At 44.9% G+C, this 18,027-nt stretch overlaps 1 protein-coding gene across 3 annotated transcripts in view; it reads left to right on the top strand.

Annotated features, from left to right (window-relative positions):
• The first annotated feature begins 10,325 nt into the window (after nt 1-10,325).
• NFATC2 (nuclear factor of activated T cells 2) overlaps nt 10,326-18,027 on the top strand; it is a 143,227-nt gene continuing 135,525 nt past the window's right edge. For all 3 annotated transcript variants that reach the window (XM_073682735.1, XM_073682734.1, XM_073682733.1), the window contains exon 1: nt 10,326-10,658. Coding sequence is in view for 2 of the 3 variants with exons in the window: in XM_073682734.1 (XP_073538835.1) it covers nt 10,592-10,658 (67 nt within the window). In the remaining variant the exon portion in view is untranslated. The remainder of the gene's footprint in view (nt 10,659-18,027) is intronic.

Here is an 18,027-nt window from a genome sequence, read left to right as displayed (position 1 = left end):
GCCTGCTGCCCCGTGGCAACATATAGCTATGGACTTCATAACAGATCTCCCCGTCTCTGCCGGTTGTACGGTCATTTGGGTGGTCGCTGACCGCTTTTCCAAAATGGCTCATTTTATTCCCCTGCCAGGCCTCCCGTCTGCTCCCGAGCTAGCTAAGGACTTTATCCGCCACATCTTCCGTCTCCATGGTCTGCCTCTCCACATCGTGTCGGATCGTGGGGTTCAGTTCACTTCACGCTTCTGGAGAGCCACATGTAAACTGCTCGACATCACCCTGGACTTCTCCTCCGCTTACCACCCACAGTCCAATGGTCAAGTGGAGCGGATCAATCAGAATTTGACCAGTTACCTCCGGCACTTCGTTAATGCCCACCATTCAGACTGGGTGGATCTCCTACCATGGGCCGAGTTCTCTTACAACAATCACGAGAGCGAATCTTCTTCTAAATCCCCGTTTTTTGTAGTCTTCGGTCAGCATCCTCGGATCCCTTTTCCTGTCTTCACCTCTGTGGACAACCCGGCCGCGGAATCTCTCGTTAGCAAATTTTCCTCCATTTGGGAGAGCACCCGATCCGCACTCCTTCAGTCATCCGAGCGGATGAAGAGACAGGCCGACAAAAAACGCCTGGATTCCCCACAATTTCGTCCCGGAGATAAAGTCTGGCTCTCATCCAAATATGTCCGGCTCAAGATTCCTTCCTATAAGTTAGGGCCTCGGTTCATCGGCCCACTGGAGGTTATCAAACAGATCAACCCGGTGGCCTATAAATTGAAACTCCCGGCCAACTTACGGATCCCTAACTCCTTCCATGTATCTCTTCTCAAACCCGTGGTACTTAACTCCTTTTCCAAGTCTACAGGTACGCCTCCTGCTCCGGTTTCTGCTGAAGACGAGTTTGAGGTAGAGAACATTCTGGCCACCAAAAGGGTAAGAGGAAAGACCTTTTTTCTAGTGGATTGGAAGGGGTTTGGTCCCGAGGAGAGAACATGGGAGCCCCGGGAGAACATCCATGCCCCTCTCATCCTTGCTAAATTTCTGTCTGGCCTAAAAAAGGGGGGGCCTAAAGGGGGGGGTACTGTAGCGTCGGCGTCCCTGCCTCCTGCTAGGCAGGGACGCTGTTCCCCTCACCTCTCTGCTCCGTGCCCGGCGGCTTCCTCCCGCTCTGCCTGCAGCGCCCGCTCTCCCCCGGTCACTGTGCTTAGGGCGCGCGCGTGCTCCCCCTCTCTTAAAGGGGCCGCGCGCGTCGCCCTAAGGAGTCCCCGGCCAATGGCCGGAGGATCCCTCCATATATTAGGCACCTCCTCCAAAATGGAGGTGCCCGAGCAATGTTGTTGCACTGTTCACTACTCTGCTTCAGCCCTCGGGTCCCGTTGCCAGTTACCTGCCAGTCTCCTGCCAGTTTGCTGCCTGATTCCTGCCTGTCATCCGCTTTCCTGCTTGCTAGCCTGAGGTCCGACGGTCTACCTTCCGACACCTGTCAGTCTGTCTATGGACCAGCTTGCCCGCTCACCTGGGAGCGCTCACCTGCTACCTGCCTGATAGCCTACCTGGAGGCTCCGCCGTCATGTGCTGTGACCACCTGCCAGTCCAGAGACTCTTGCCCGCTCACCTGGGAGCGCTCATCTGCTACCTGCCTGTTAGCCTACCTAGAGGCTCCGCCGTCACGTGCTGTGACCACCTGCCAGTCCAGAGACTCTTGCCCGCTCACCTGGGAGCGCTCATCTGCTACCTGCCTGTTAGCCTACCTAGAGGCTCCGCCATCACGTGCTGTGACCACCTGCCAGTCCAGAGACTCTTGCCCGCTCACCTGGGAGCGCTCATCTGCTACCTGCCTGTTAGCCTACCTAGAGGCTCCGCCGTCACGTGCTGTGACCACCTGCCAGTCCAGAGACTCTTGCCCGCTCACCTGGGAGCGCTCATCTGCTACCTGCCTGTTAGCCTACCTGGAGGCTCAGCCGTCACAGGTCGTACCTGCCCGTTTACCCAGAGACTGCCCCGGTCACTTGCCGTGACCTCCTGCCCGTTTACCCAGAGACTGCCCCGGTCACTTGCCGTGACCTCCTGCCCGTTTACCCAGAGACTGTCCCGGTCACTTGCTGTGACCTCCTGCCCGTTTACCCAGAGACTGTCCCGGTCACTTGCTGTGACCTCCTGCCCGTTTACCCAGAGACTGTCCCGGTCACTTGCCGTGACCTCCTGCCCGTTTGCCCAGAGACTGTCCCAGTCACCTGCTGTGACCGCCTGGCTGTCTTCCCTGGTCGCCACCCGCTTCCTTACAAGGACTGCCCCCTTGTATAAGTTGCTCAGAGGTTCCGCCTCCCAGACCCGTTACAAGGGGCTTATCTGAAAGGCGTTAGTCGTCGATACTCAGCTCCCATCACTTTCTAATCATACAGGAGGTTAGACCAAGAGAACAGATTGTCTGTCATTACATCTTACACATTGAGAAACCTGCTTAAAGCTATGGTGAGGGTGTGTTCTTCTTCCTTTAGTTTGTTGCTGCCTGCTTATGATTGGCCAGCATCATACAAGGAGAAGTACACGCCTCCAGTGAAAACTATCTAATAGCACCCACTCTAACTCATCAAAAGTCAACTCATTAGGTGCCAAATACTTCGATTGCAAATATCTCTGCATTAGAGAGGTGAAATAAATTTAAAAAACATGCAAAAATGTTTTATCCCGTTTTCCAGCCACTATTAAACTGTGGGTCCAGTTCAACATGAAAAAAATGATGAAAGATCCTCTTTAAATGTGATATTTTTGATACTTTATTCATAAAAACATGTACCTTTTGACCTTTACTGGCATCTGAATAGCCTTCCTTACTTTTCTGAATTATTTTTAATGATTTTTTATATGTAGAATTTAATCAATAAAGTTTGAACATTACATTTGAATTCATGACTACACCTTCTACACTTTAGCTACCTTTTGCTTTGTGGCTTTTGCCCCTATTGTAGGTTTATCATATCCATCTTGTAACATCCCTGGCGGCGTACTTGCATAGTGCACCACCTCCCACTATGCAAGACCGCAATCTTACCTGTCTGTCCAGTCTGTTATTCCTGCTCCAGTGCATGCTGTGTGCATGTCCCTTGACTGTCTGCTTAGGGCGGCGGCCCGGTTACTTCCTGATTCTTGTAGCTGCTGTGGGCACACCTCTAATGCATCTCCAGCCTATTGCTGTGAGTTACTGGATATTTAAACCCCCTCCACCCAGTAGGAGGGGCCTGAGCAACTCTTACCTTCAGAGGGCTCCTTGCCTCTGATGTGCCAGGTCCCGTTCTGTTCTTGCCTGTCCGCCAACCAGGGCTGTATTCCCAGGCCTGTCTGAACTATCTCCTAGCCTGTTTGTCCGCCTCTCTGGGGGCCGTATACCCAGACTTGATCCTGTATCTTGTTGCAGTGTCAGTTCCTGTCTGAACATTCTCCTAGCCTGTTTGTCTCTGTGTCCGTACCTTCCCTTTCCTGCAGTCTCTGTACCTGCACCTAACTCCTACTCGTTGTCTCTGTACTTCTGTTGTGAGTTTAGAGTCCACTCGCTACTTCATTGCAAGTACCTTGTGTGTATCTGGTTCTGCTTTTCCCTTCCTGTCTGTTCAGTGTGAACAGAGCCCTGTCCTGCCTGCTCTGCCTTGCTCACCGCTCCGGCGGTTCCTGCCTGCTCTGCCTTGCTCACCGCTCCGGCGGTTCCTGCCTGCTCTGCCTTGCTCACTGCTCTGGCGGTTCCTCTCTGCTCTGCCTTGCTCACCGCTCCGGCGGTTCCCGCCTGCTCTGTCTTGCTCACCGCTCCGGCGGTTCCTGCCTGCTCTGCCTTGCTCACCGCTCCGGCGGTTCCTGCCTGCTCTGCCTTGCTCACCGCTCTGGCGGTTCCTGCCTGCTCTGCCTTGCTCACCGCTTCGGTGGTTCCTGCCTGCTCTGCCTTGCTCACCGCTCCGGCGGTTCCTGCCTGCTCTGCCTTGCTCACCGCTCCGGCGGTTCCTGCCTGCTCTGCCTTGCTCACCGCTCCGGCGGTTCCTGCCTGCTCTGCCTTGCTCACCGCTCCGGCGGTTCCTGCCTGCTCTGCCTTGCTCACCGCTCCGGCGGTTCCTGCCTGCTCTGCCTTGCTCACCGCTTCGGTGGTTCCTGCCTGCTCTGCCTTGCTCACCGCTCCGGCGGTTCCTGCCTGCTCTGCCTTGCTCACCGCTCCGGCGGTTCCTGCCTGCTCTGCCTTGCTCACCGCTTCGGTGGTTCCTGCCTGCTCTGCCTTGCTCACCGCTCCGGCGGTTCCTGCCTGCTCTGCCTTGCTCACCGCTCCGGCGGTTCCTGCCTGCTCTGCCTTGCTCACTGCTCCGGCGGTTCCTGCCTGCTCTGCCTTGCTCACCGCTCCGGCGGTTTATCCCTGCTCTGCTTGCTCACCGCTCCGGCGGCACCTCTCTGCTCTGCCTTGCTCACCGCTCCAGCGGTTCCTCTCTGCTCTGCTTGTCTACCGCATCTGCGGTTCTGTTCCTGAATCCCAGTCTGTACTGGACCCTATCCAGCCTGTGCTCCAACCTGTTAGTACCTCCCCGTCTGCTCACCAGCCGTACTTGTCAGCACCCCCCTGTCTGCATACCAGCCGTGCCTGTCAGTATCCTCTTGTCTGCACTCCAGCTGTGCCTGCCAATACCCACCTGTCTGTGTGCCAGCCTAACCTGCCTGTTCCTGTATTCCCCGGTGTGGGTCAACAGCCGTGTCCGTGGTCTGACCTGGAGTAACACCTGGTCCCTCTGCTCGGTTCCTCCCTGGTGCTCGGCGTCGTTAGCCGTCGTGCGACCTTGGTCGGATCGGGTTGATACTTAGTTACGCCCCTCCAGGCACTCTCCGGTTCATGGCACAGTGGAATCACTAAATCATGCACACGCCAGTCAGCCCGGGCGTGTGCATAACACATCTATACTTTCTAGTGCACCTTACAGAAAGCCTCTGTGAGATTTAATTGCAAAAATCTTTGATTTTCCACATATGTAATCAGTTTTGACTCACAGCAAAATCACATTCTTGTCATGATCCCATGTGATACTGCGGTCTGTGGATTACATAACTCGCTCTGCCTATAGACTTGTTTCTTCAGATTTCTGGCTCCAAACACAAGCAGAGCTGATGCTATAGTAAGGGTAGAGTTAGAACAATTTGTGACATACTACTATCATACTACTATGCTAATTTACTATAAGAGATCCTTCACATACACATGGTGTCTCTTAAAAAATGGTTGTCGTGGCTTTTTTGCGTTTTTACCAATTTTTAAGCCAAAATAATTAGACTGGATGTTAGCTGTAAATCAATAGGCAAATAAGAAACACACTACATATTTAATTTTGTGCCATTTTCCGCCATTTTCCTCTCTTTTGAAACCTTTTTTGGTGAGTCGTTAGTCATTTTTCCAAAAACGCAGCATGCTATGACTTTTTAAAGATGTTTTCCCTTTTCTATGCAGGAAAGAAAAAAAATCTCTCACTAATAATTTTTAGAATTCTATAATAAAATCCTACAATATAGAAGTATAAATTCTATTCTATATTTCTATTACATATAATTCTATAATAATAAATAATACCACAAAAAAATGAAACTCATGGCGTTTTTACAAACTTGTAAAAAAAGATAGAAAAAATGTGAGCATTAAAGGGAGTGTCAGGCCTTGGGGTACAAGTCTGCAGTCACCCGATGTGACTATAGATTTGTGAATCCTCACAGAGCGCACCGTGCACACTGTCAGGATTCTCCAGTACAAGGCGCCATGAGCAGGCGGGCGTGTGACCGCAAGCATTTAATTTGCATACATGCGGTCTCGTGCCAACTAGACGTGTGTGGCCTCACTCAATACAAGTGAATTGAGAGTGAGGCTGGACATGTGTAGTCAAAATGTGGCCAGAAGTATGTAAATCTCCAGAGAATCCTCACAGCATGCAGTGGGCGCACTGTAAGGATTCACAGTCTGCAGTCACACAGAATGACTGCAGACTTGTACCCCAAGGCCGGACAACCTCTTTAAGGAAGATAAAAGAAACTATACATGCATAAATTATAGTAACCTGGGCAAATATGTATACAGAAGAATATGTAACATTGTATCAACTGTGTGACATTGTATTTATTCGTATAATGATCGTATGACAAAGAAAAAAAGAATGCTTAATAGCGATATAAAGATCAATTTAAATGAGAAAAGTAATAGCAATAAAAATTAGTGTTCGAAGAATGTGCATTATATCATAGATGATGCACTTTTCCCATGTTAGTAACATGCCCAGCGCTGCATTCTACTGTAATGTGGAGAGTCTTTGTGTTCTCTTTTTTTCGGACCTCCCCATCATGTCGATTTAGTCACCCCATGACCTATCGCTCTGTATTAATTGTTTTATAAAGTGATGTCACAAGCCCCGGAGCAAAGTGGCAGAGGCTCTTGATGTCACCAAGCTAAGCTCACTTGGGGTGATGTCACCATTCAGGCAGCGTGCACCCTACAAGGGGGGATCCAGCGTGTACTGGCGTCATAACAATCAACTGACTCTTAAAACAATATCTCTCAGCGAAGTGGATGCTGCGAACGGATGTTTTACAGAGACCATGTGTGCTTGCTCCTATGTTTTGTTTTTTACAAGATAGTAAACAAGCTAGTAAACCGATGCAATGGAAAACTAAAAGCATGTGTTGCATCTGCGTTATGTGAGACCTAGGAACACCCGTATCCTTACTGAAAGGAAGACTATCCAGAACCATAGATTCCCATGTGTTCTAATAAGGGGGTTGTTCCCTACTTGCACAATCCATCCTTAAATACATCACTAATACTATACCTACATGTCACGGAAGGCACCAGGGAGGTTGTGCAGATCCCACCGTTGTCACCAGTTTGTCGGGTAGACGCAACTCCGCTGCCTCCAATCGTCAGGACAATTACGCAATTGGCTGATGAGTGTTGGACGAGGCCACGGCTACATCCACTATTAGGCCTGTTATTGGGAAACTCACAGTTACCGTATGGTATATACACCTCCGATTTCAGCTCATGGAATATATATATATACCCCAGTATGGTCACTGCCAAGCATATGGCTTCAGAGGTGCAGTCTAGAGAGCAAGAGGAACAGAGCTATGACATTTTAGGTGGGCAGTGTTTATAAAAAAAAATATGGAAAGATGATACAAAATGGGAACAAAACAATTCGGTATATACAATTACATGGGATAAAAGGGATAATAAAATAAAATGACTAAACCTGATGTCACACAAATTTCTAGGAGCTTAGTGGAGGGAGGTACTCCTTAGGAAAATGGACAGAACCCACAGCAAGCTGTACCTTCCGGGACTGACAAATGACAGAAACCCAAACTCTGGTTTTTATTAGATCAAGGTTACGCCCACATACCTCTCCTTGGTAAGCTTATGTGGGGGCTGGTTGTTGGATGTGCAAGGTCTGTTAGAATTTTGAGATCCCCAAGAATATCTTCAGCCCTGGAGGTGGTAGATATTGTCATCATGTTTCTTATTGCGACCTGTCTATATAGATGAAACATGCATAGCACCATCCATCGGACAATATTAAGTTGGAGGGATTTCTGCTGGCTTTACGGTGATGTGAGTGAACGCGTTATGTTCGTCCCTTCGCTACAACGCTGAAAATATATCTCCCATAAATATTGTATTGATGCAAACCCCAATATTTATCACTGACGACTGGCTCCAAAACGTCTCAGAACAGTGATTTGATCAGAGGAAGCTCTATCCCTGGAAGGTGTACTTCCCCACTTCTTTGTAAAAGAATCTCAGTCTTGGTGTCTTTTTCCCAGAGCAAATCTGGGAAATCTGTGGTCATTACCTATTCACTGCAGGAGGCCCTTACTTCAATGGAGGTTCAGGTGTCAGCTCTCTCTCACTTCTTTACTCATAATTAGTTTCTCTCTTCCCCAGCTATAATTAATCCCAAATGTTTAATGTGGAGTTCTACTTTAATGGAGGTTGAAGTGTTAGTTCTTCCTCTGTTCCCCAGCTATAACTAATCCCATATTTTCAATATGAGGGGGATATGTCTCCTCTCCGAAGATGTCTTATGGATTTTAATTTTTCTCTATGGCAATACACACCCCAGACAGGCATTATTCCAGATATGTCACCATTGAGTCTGCTGGGGCTAGTGTGACATTTTTACATTATGTGAGAACTGGAGCCCATCAGCAGCGCCAGTCCTGGAAGTGAATATATGATGCATTAATTTTACATAGAACACTGTTGCGTTTAAAAAGGGTTTGTCCAAGTAATGATAATGAATACCCCCTTTAACAAATTTCATGTATCAGTTTCAACCGTTATTATTTGCTGCTTCTATTTGCAAATATCATACACATTATAAAGTGCCCAGTGCCCCTGCACAGAGTATGATCCCGCAGTGCCCCCACACAGTATAATGCCTCGTCAGTGCTCCCATGCACATTATGATGCCCCAGAGCCCTTCACACACAATGATGACTGCATAATGCCCTCACACACATTATGATGTCCCCAGTGCCACCCAACACTCAAAATCCCCACACAGTTTCCCCATAGAGCCCCCCACAATTATGCCCCACACAATTCCCCTTTCTTCCCAGTATGGAGCCCTTCCATTCCACCTGCAAATATAAAAATAACAAAAAAAACTAGCCCTATTTCCACGATAAGAAAAGCAGATCTCTGCTCCGTGCTTTGTCTGTTCATAGCACAGCAGGTGGAACATAGTGAGGTCATCATGCCTCCTGAACCGAGCCGCAGGCAGTACAGTTGAATTGTGGAGCTCCACTATTATATTCAACTGTGTTATTACAATTAAAATCGAGCCATGCAGTCCACACCTTCTAAGACAGAGAAAAGACACTAAAAACGCATGTGAGTTTTTTACTTGAGGATTTTCCGCATCTAATGCAGGTCTATGGGAAAAAGCTGCACATAAAAAGTGTACCCACAAGAGAAATTGACATGTTGCGGATTTGAAACACCCACCGCATTTTTACACAGCAAAAATACGCAGTATCAAAAACTCACCAAAAATTCATTGTGAGCACACAGCCTAAAACTAAGCGTAAACTCTTAGTTTTTGAGAAGTTTTTAATTTTTGAGAAGGATTTTAAAGAGTTTAAGTTTAGTTTTCAACCCCAAAACTCAGCAAAAAGGTGTGAACACACCCTAAGGCTAAATGCATACGACATCTTTAATCTGACAACAGAGATGGAATTTTCTTCCATAAAGCCACTTCAGAAAAAAGCTGGTGTCTCTTTCCCTGAAGCGGTTCCTCCGGTGGTTTTGCAGTCTTTTTGGCTGCCTTTTTTTCCCATATCTTCTATTATAGAGAACGAGCCGCCTAAAGAATGAACGTATCTTCTTTAACCTCTGCAGGATTTCCGAACCCTGAAGCAATTAAAAGAAGTGACATTAGCCGGAACATGTCCGCAGCAATGTCGTTTTGACATGGCTGTGCATTATGTCCATTTATTTTTGCCGTGGTTTCGCAACGCTATTTCAGGTGGATTCTGCTCGGAATCCTCCTGAAAAAGATGTCGTTTGGACATAGCTTTAGAATTTTTTTGTTGTTGTTGTTTTGTATTTTTTTGAAGCAAAAAAATGCTGTGACCAGATGTTGGCTATGAGTCAATGATGGACGACAAAAATTTTCCATATTGTTGACTGGCAATTTATCGGCCCTTTGCACTGTTTATTATTTCACATCAATTAAAGATAATACATAAGAGGATTTTCCGAGAGTATTAAGCCTCCACTTCTAGTAGTGCTTTTTTTTCTAAGACTTGCACATATAGGATAAGTGTGAGATCCACTTATAACTGTCTCAGTATTTGTATCCTCAGGGGAAAAAGTTACCAGTCAGCGGCTGACAGCCCAGCGATTGTTAGTTAACCCCTTTTACTGCGAGATTACAGGTGATGTAATGGCACTGCGCAGCCTACCAAGGCTAATGGCCCTGAACAGAAGCTGTGCTGTGCAGGCAGTTTTTATTAGCATGAGTACACACAACATTTTTTTCTCTCCTTCTCGCTCATTTTTTTTTTTACAAATATATTACTGGGTAGTTTTCCTCCTCTCGCCCTCATAGCTCGGCTCTCAACAATTAAGTGCTTGTACTGCTATACTGAGAGCGCCTCAGATTGCTGGCTTGGCCCAGGGCTGGGAGACGTCATGGATTCCACAGTGTGAAGTTTGCAGGAAAGCCCTCAGTTTAGAAGATGGAGCACATCCAAATGTTCCCATAGCAATGGGATAAACAGGAGGAAACAGTGAGGGAATCCCTTTATTCAAACACTATAAACACTCAGAGCGGGGAAGGAAGTAGCCTTTCCCTCTCTAGTAACCTAGATCATAGACAACTGCTCTCACTTCATGTCAAGCTCTCATCCTTGTTGGTTCCTCTCCTCCGGGTTCCTAAACTGAAAAGGGTCTCCCTCCCCCTTCCCTATTTTTTTTCCCTCTTGACAAGCCGCATTGGTTTATTATGAACTACGGAGGACTCTTCTTCCTTTAAATATAAATTTATTTTTTATTTTATTTTTTTTTATTAAGTATTTTTCTGTATCCAAATGCAGAGAGAAGCAGCCTGCAGACTGGCACAGTACCATCACTACATAATGCGCTCTATGGATCAAGGTAAGGCACAGCCGAAGCTGGGGAGGGGGGATACGACGGCACCGTGACACTAGGCGCAGTGTCTGTAGGGGTCACTTATTTGGGGATGTTGTTTTAGATAAGTATAAAAAGTTTTAGGAAATTATAGCAACGTCTACGTCTAGTAATAGCATCCTTATAGAAAGGCTTGTGAAGCAAAAATATTAATTTATTTATACATATATATATATATGCAAATTGATCTATTATCTATCTATATCATATTTATCATCTATCTATATCACATCTATCATCTATCTATATCATATCTATCATCTATCTATTTATCTATCTGTCTAGAGATAGAAAAATAACAGCTGCACTTTTCCATGCAAAGATGGATGCAAAGCCCCCAAAGGTATCACCAAAACCCCCCCCCCCAAAATATGGGGGAAGCGTTCCAAAGTCAGATGATGAACATACGTACCTAAATTGTAAAGTGCTGCAGAATATGTTGGCGCTATAGATATAAAAATGATTATTATATTACGTATATTTAATCAGCCAATGCAAAGTTTCATGTCGGAAACTTTGGAGTGCTTCCCCCATTTTTGGGAGTATCGTATCTAGAAAAATAAAAGAAGCGGTTTTCCATGCAAAGATGGGTACAAATCCCCCATAGAAATCACCAAAACAAACTCTAAAAATGGGAGCAGTATGTCAGATGATGAAATACAGATTGTAATCAGCCCATGAGATGTTTTGCACCGTTTTTTCACCATATGACTTTGGAATACTGCCGCCATGTTTTTATCTATCTACATATATATAGATATATAGATAGATATCTTTTTTAAATCTATATATGTGTAAAAATACATATAACTCAATAACCTATACATGATGGGCCCATTTTTTGCACACTTGCTATAACTATGGTATAAAAGCGAGAGCAACATTTGTTTCACCAGAGCCCTCTTGTTCCTAACGCCTGTACCTCTATGTTGATAACCCACCGGCATGCACTGTTTCTATGTCTCTATGACTGGAACAGACAGAAAACTATTAAAAAGCCACACTAAACAGCATAGAATATTAAAAAAGAATGAGCCGTCAGGATGCCGGCCGTTCCACTTCCTATACAATGTCAGGGTGTTACATAATAGTTTGGATAAGTCTAACCCGGTGACCCTGTAATGTATGGATGTGGATTAAACACATGCTGGGCATGCACAGGTCAGATCCTCCACCGGTCGTAAATTTCACAATTAGTTATGTAGTTTTGGATACAGATCTTTGCTTAGAATATATGAAATACAAGGAACAGGTCTAGAATATAGTGTATAAAGTAATTGTTGGGTAATATAACGCACATTTCTATATAATGTGGCAATTCTTCTGGAATCTGCATTACACAGCTACCTGTAAAAAAAAAAAAGTAGGTAAATGCCGGAGCCACCGGTGACGTCGGCCCTTGGAGGGGGACACAGTAAACTCGCTTGTGTGATTCCTTGTGGCTGCTGGTCAGAAGTTACCGGATAATTATAAGAGATTTAGTGTACACAGCAACCCGTCTTGGTTTATGGTGTAAACGTACATCACATTGGAAGCTGGAAAGAATGTCTTCTACCATAATTAGGTCACCATCAGGCAGATTCGAGAGGGAATTCCGTTTGAGGAAAAAACACCTATTGTTAATAGTTTAGGGCTCTGGCTATTGGGGCCAATGTGGCTGCCAGGATTCTCCCACTCGCTTTCTGAAGGAGGTCCAACGTTATCTGGAAGATATGACTACAAGCCCAGGAGTTACCCCGCTGAGGAGATCCCCTGCACCTCACAGACCCATTTCCATGAGCTGGTCCCTGTGGACCAAGCAGAGTGACTCATTTTCCTGTCTCAATACACAACGGAAGACGCAGTGCATCTTATTTTATAGTCATTTTTTTTATATTTGGTCATAAATTTCACGGGGAACATTTTAAAGAGACATTTCCCCAAAGTGTTTGCCAAAACATTAATTGTCATAACATTCAGAACTTTGATGGGAATTGAGCCCAGGACCCCAGAGCTTCAAAGCAACAGTGCTAACCACCGTGTTGCCCCACATCTTCATATTTCTAGCGTTCTTGCTTCTCTTTATAAAACCTGCATATATACAATATATATTCATATTCTCCGGCGCCTTCCTGAGAAATGGCTTCTATTCTTTTCTATAGTAAGTTTCCTCATAGCATCTCTTTACAAAACCCACACAATTATAATTTCCCCAACTGCAATGGTTAAAAAAGTAGTAGTACTAGGCAATTATGGTGGGTGTACTAGCACATGGTTCCCATGGATCGACTATTTATGACCTATCATGTGGCTGTAAGGGGTTTTCCACTACTAGTGCAGCCCATTCTGGATCTAAATGTTTGGCCCCAATAAAATATAATGCCTATACTTCCCTCCCGTGCCGGCGCCGTTCCAGCAATGTCGGCACTCGCAATCCCAGGACTCCTGTGTGGTTGTTATGACACATGAGCCCGGCGCCCAATCAGCGCTGGCGTCAATGGCCCCGCCTTCAGACGGTTAAGTAACTAATAGGAAGTGAGCGGCAGCCGCAGGCCATTTGGCCAAAACGTTGCTCTATTTTTGTCTCTTCACTGCTATGATGTTTTAAATTTTTTGGAATAAAGATTAGATTTTTATAAGGATCTCTATGGTTCTTTGGATATCTTTGAATTTGCTGCTGTTTTTGGACTTGGTAGGAGGTCCTGCCGAGTAGCACATACTCATCAATGGTGCATGGGAATTCTATACTGGACTCACTCCCTGTCTATATAATGCCATAATCTAAACTATTTTCTAATATACTTGCATTAAAAATTCCCTATCCTTCTAGCTGCTTTTCTATTTTTTATCCCTACTTCCTTTTTGTTGACGCTTCATTTGAGCAAACCAGTGCATGCTGGGATACTCAAACAAAGTGTTATCAGGGGAGTAGAGACTGTGGTCACTGCGGCAGCCCATGCCCCCTCCCTGAAATTAAGCGCCATCAATTACATCTGATTCAGCGTCTGGGCAAGTCCCTGCACACTGTGCAATGTGCACAATGACAGTGCGCTCTCTGTTGTCAGCTCAGATCAGTAGTAATGAGCAGGTAACAGAGCAGTGTCAGAATAACCAGCGTTCAGAGACCAGCGTTGCCCCTGTAAGTAATGTCACTGGTTTCTGCACATTCTGATACCACGCTCTACTCACGGCTCGTTACTGCTGTTCTGAGCCAGCGAGAGAGTGCACTGTCACTGTGCACATCGCACATGGACTAGCCCAGCCCCTGAAACAAGCATAAAGATGACAGTTCATTTAAGGGAGGGGGCAGAGGCTACGGCAGTGACCACAGCCCCCTGATGATGACTCATTTGAGTATCCCAGCATCCACAGGGATTCTCAAAAGGATCATCATTTAAAAGGAAGTAGGGAAAAATAAATAGAAAAGCAGTTAGATAGTGTAGTTAGGGAAAGATAGGGAATTTTTAATGCAAGTATATTAGAAAATAGTTTCGATTATTATTATTATTATTGTGGCACTAAATAGATATTAATTTAGGATGAATATTACATTGTGCTTTGGACCACCCAAAGTTATAAAAATGGATCGCTTAGTAAAGAAATAAATGAATTGTGCATTTCACAGCCTGAGCTATCATCTACACCCTTTGCTTGTTCATTCAGAACTAATAGCAGTAATTCTATACCAAAGGTCACATCAGGTCATACTATACACATAGTGGGTACGAGCCAGTCCGCAGACCACAAGCTGCTCATACCTGGTGCTGGGAATGTAATTTGATGAGGCCAGTATATATGGCAGATCACCAATTCTCCTGCTAATTTCCCCCAGAAAATATTGAAATTGACATATATCATTGACAGATTACTAGTGTCTTTGAGAAGTAAGAGACAATTTCCTTGTGGAAAATGTAGCAAAATTTTATACTTCACTCAGCAGTCAAGGGATTTTCAGCCTCCACGAGGACTTGTTATGGGGCACAGCTAAATTCATTAAGCAGTGCCTTCCTATATTGTTATATTCTATCTATAACCTAGAAACAAAATCTGAACGCTTGCAAGGTTATCGGTCATCCAAGAGAAAGTCCACAGACCCGAATCTCCACAGCGCGGCTGGTATCAGTGGTAGAACCCTGACCTCCAGAAGAAGCTAAGACTAAAGCCTAAAACCAGAATCACGCCGACCATGAAAATCTGTCGGCTTGTCATATTCTATTAGGTTGTGCAATAAAAAGCCACAAGGGGGAAACCACACATTGAGATATCAGCTCAGGTGGCACGAACCACACCACGTACTCTGTAGGTAAGAAAACCAAGGCTGGACTAAGACACTGGGAGTGATCGGTGCATCGGCTTTACCGTATATGCAAGTTATGGAGAATGATACATCAACCAAAAAAGTCTCTGTGTTGGTTTGTAAAGTTTTAAGGGGTTATCCACCTCCAAAAAAAGAGCAGGTGTATACAACTTATTAATATAGTTGTATTTAAAGGGGTCTAACAATCTTCATATAATAATGTTGGATCCCGGCAACTCCACCTCCAGGACACAGGACACAACACAATGTCCACACTTCATAAGTGCTGGCTGACTAGCTAGTTTCAATTGCTAAGCCAACACCCTTCTCAACTCATGCAATCAGTCAGCCCCCTTCTCTGCTTATACAGTCAACTCCCTTCTCTGTTTAAGCAGTAAGCCAACCCCTTTCTCTGCTCATGCAGTCAGACAGCCCCCTTGTCTGCTTGTGCAGTCAGCCTGCCTCCTTCTCTGGTTAAGCAGTCAGTCAGCCCCCTTGTCTACTCAGGCAGTCAGCCAACCCCTTCTCTGCTTATACAGTCAACTCCCTTCTCTGTTCATGCAGTCAGCCATCCCCCTTGTCTGCTTGTGCAGTCACCCTCCCTCCTTCTCTGCTCATGCAGTCAGCCTGCCCTTTCTTTGCTCATGCAGTCAGCCTGCCCCTTCTTTGCTCATGCAGTCAGCCAGCCCCTTCTCTGCTCATGCAGTCAGCCTGCCCCTTCTTTGCTCATGCAGTCAGCCTGCCCCTTCTTTGCTCATGCAGTCAGCCAGCCCACTTCTCTGCTCATGCAGTCAGCAAACCCCATTCTCTGCTCATGCAGTCAACCAGCTCCTTCTATGCTCATATATTCAGCCAGCCCCCTTCACACACAGCACTGATTTGTCATGTTTTTTTCCTGCTCAGATTTGTCACAAAACCTGGAGGGTTTCCTGATGCAAACAAAGTGAATGAGAAACCTGAAGTCTCATGCAAACGTTGCTTATTTTGGACTTGCAGATTTGGTGCAGATTTAATTCTGCAACATTTCACTTTAGCGTTTTTGTTGCAGATTTCAGTCATGCTAATGAGTGGAGAAAAATCTGCAACAAAACGCAGCAAAAACATGGAAAAAACGCACCTATTTTACGCTATGTTTTTTCTGAGATCAAGAAATGGTGCAGAAATTTCTGCACCAAATACTTAACATGGGCACATACCATAATAATATTATTATTAATAATTATTATTATTATTATTATTGGAGATGTCAATGTGTGTCAGTGCAGACTATATATTGATTCATCCCTGCTACAGTAAGTGTGTATATGGAGTTTGCTTTCTGGTCCACATCCCTCAACAATTAATAAAAAAATATATTCTATAATTCTGATAACTGTGTATAGTGATGCCCCCATTGGACCCCAGAGCAGTCACTTTCAGCAGTTGTATCCACAGTTGTAGGACAATACAGAATAGGATTTATTTCTTTTTTTTACATATGCAAAGTTGTCTTTTATGCAAAACTATTCCCATGTTAATCTGATGGAGAGCCCCTTTAAGATAAGAGCTTCATGGTAATAACTGCTGTGGCAATCCTTGCTGCATTAGCATGGCACAGTCCAGCACAATAGAGGTTTCATGATGATGTCACTGACCACACAGATGATGTCATACCCCCATAATCAGTGCACATGATTGCCTATGTTTTGTTTGCTGCCTAAACGAAATATAAGTCGGCATTGATGAGGTTAACGTTATCGGAGGGTCTTACACTTGTTTGATGGCGGTCCATGTGACTAATGAGAGAAGCAGGAAGGAGATGGGAGTACAACCTGTCACTGGTGAAAAATCACTACTGCTTGCCCGACTTTCAAGTCCATTATTCTTCACCTCCCTCGGCCCTTTGAATGCAGAGATAAACCCCCCACAATCACAGTCGCTTTTATCGAGGTGACCTTCTCTCATCCTCTTTGTTTGTAGTATTGTATTTTTTTTTTTCCATACAAAAATTTGTAACAAGAACTTAAAACAGCTGTAAAAACAAAAAAAAATAGCAATTTTTAAGCCAAGAACGGGATCGTGAAGCTGATGTGTTACTGACGAGGGGGGACACTGAGAAACAGTGACATTTTCCAAGGAAATATGGATTTTATATCATTTAGATACTGGAGTCTGTAAAACGGCTGATACTTATTAGGAAAGAGATGAAGGCTGTAAATCAGACGGACTCGCTGATGGTCATTTGACATGACTAAAGACACATTTACTTGATATTAGCGAGTCATGTGTTTTAACTTAAGACTTGGATATTTTTAGCTGGTTCTTGGTGCCAGTAAAACAACAACATGCAAAGCCAAAGGGGTGCCAGAAAACTCTTAATTCTAGATTTCTGAAAAAAATATTTTATATCCCCATCAGACAGAGCCAAGCCTATCCCCATGAAATACGACTCTCGTATCCAATAAGAATTATGAAGATGTGAAACTTATTTTGTTATGCCAGCAAAGTTTGGCAAACCGCGCAGACTATGGCTGCCCTGGCACACTAGTACTGTTTGAATATCTATGTTTTACCATCTTTGTGACTAGTATAATGGGGTATTCACCTTACCAAAAAGAGCCTGTGTATCCTTTATACAGCAAAATGTTATAGGCACAGATAGTACTGCTTTCTTGTGTTTTATTGTACATTAAGTTGGCACAGATATTACTGCTTTCTCGTATCTTATTGTACATTAAGTTGGCACAGATAGCACTGCTTTCTCGTATCTTATTGTAATTTAAGTTGGCACAGGTAGTACTGCTTTCTCGTGTCTTATTGTACATTAAGTTGGCACAGATACTCCTGGTTTCTTGTGTCTTATTGTACATTAAGTTGGCACAGATAGTACTGCTTTCTCATGCCTTATTGTATATTATGTTGGCACAGATAGTACTACTTTCTCGTGTATTATTGTACATTAAGTTGGCACAGGTAGTACTGCTTTCTCATGCCTTATTGTATATTAGGTTGGCACAGATAGTACTGCTTTCTCATGTTTTATTGTAAATTAAGTTGGCACAGATAGCACTACTTTCTTGT

This window comes from Phyllobates terribilis, unplaced genomic scaffold (assembly GCF_046119375.1).
Source record: "Phyllobates terribilis strain yellow unplaced genomic scaffold, ASM4611937v1 Scaffold_5__5_contigs__length_657084704, whole genome shotgun sequence".
Lineage (NCBI taxonomy): Eukaryota > Metazoa > Chordata > Amphibia > Anura > Dendrobatidae > Phyllobates > Phyllobates terribilis.
This window is presented reverse-complemented; position numbering and strand designations above follow the sequence as displayed.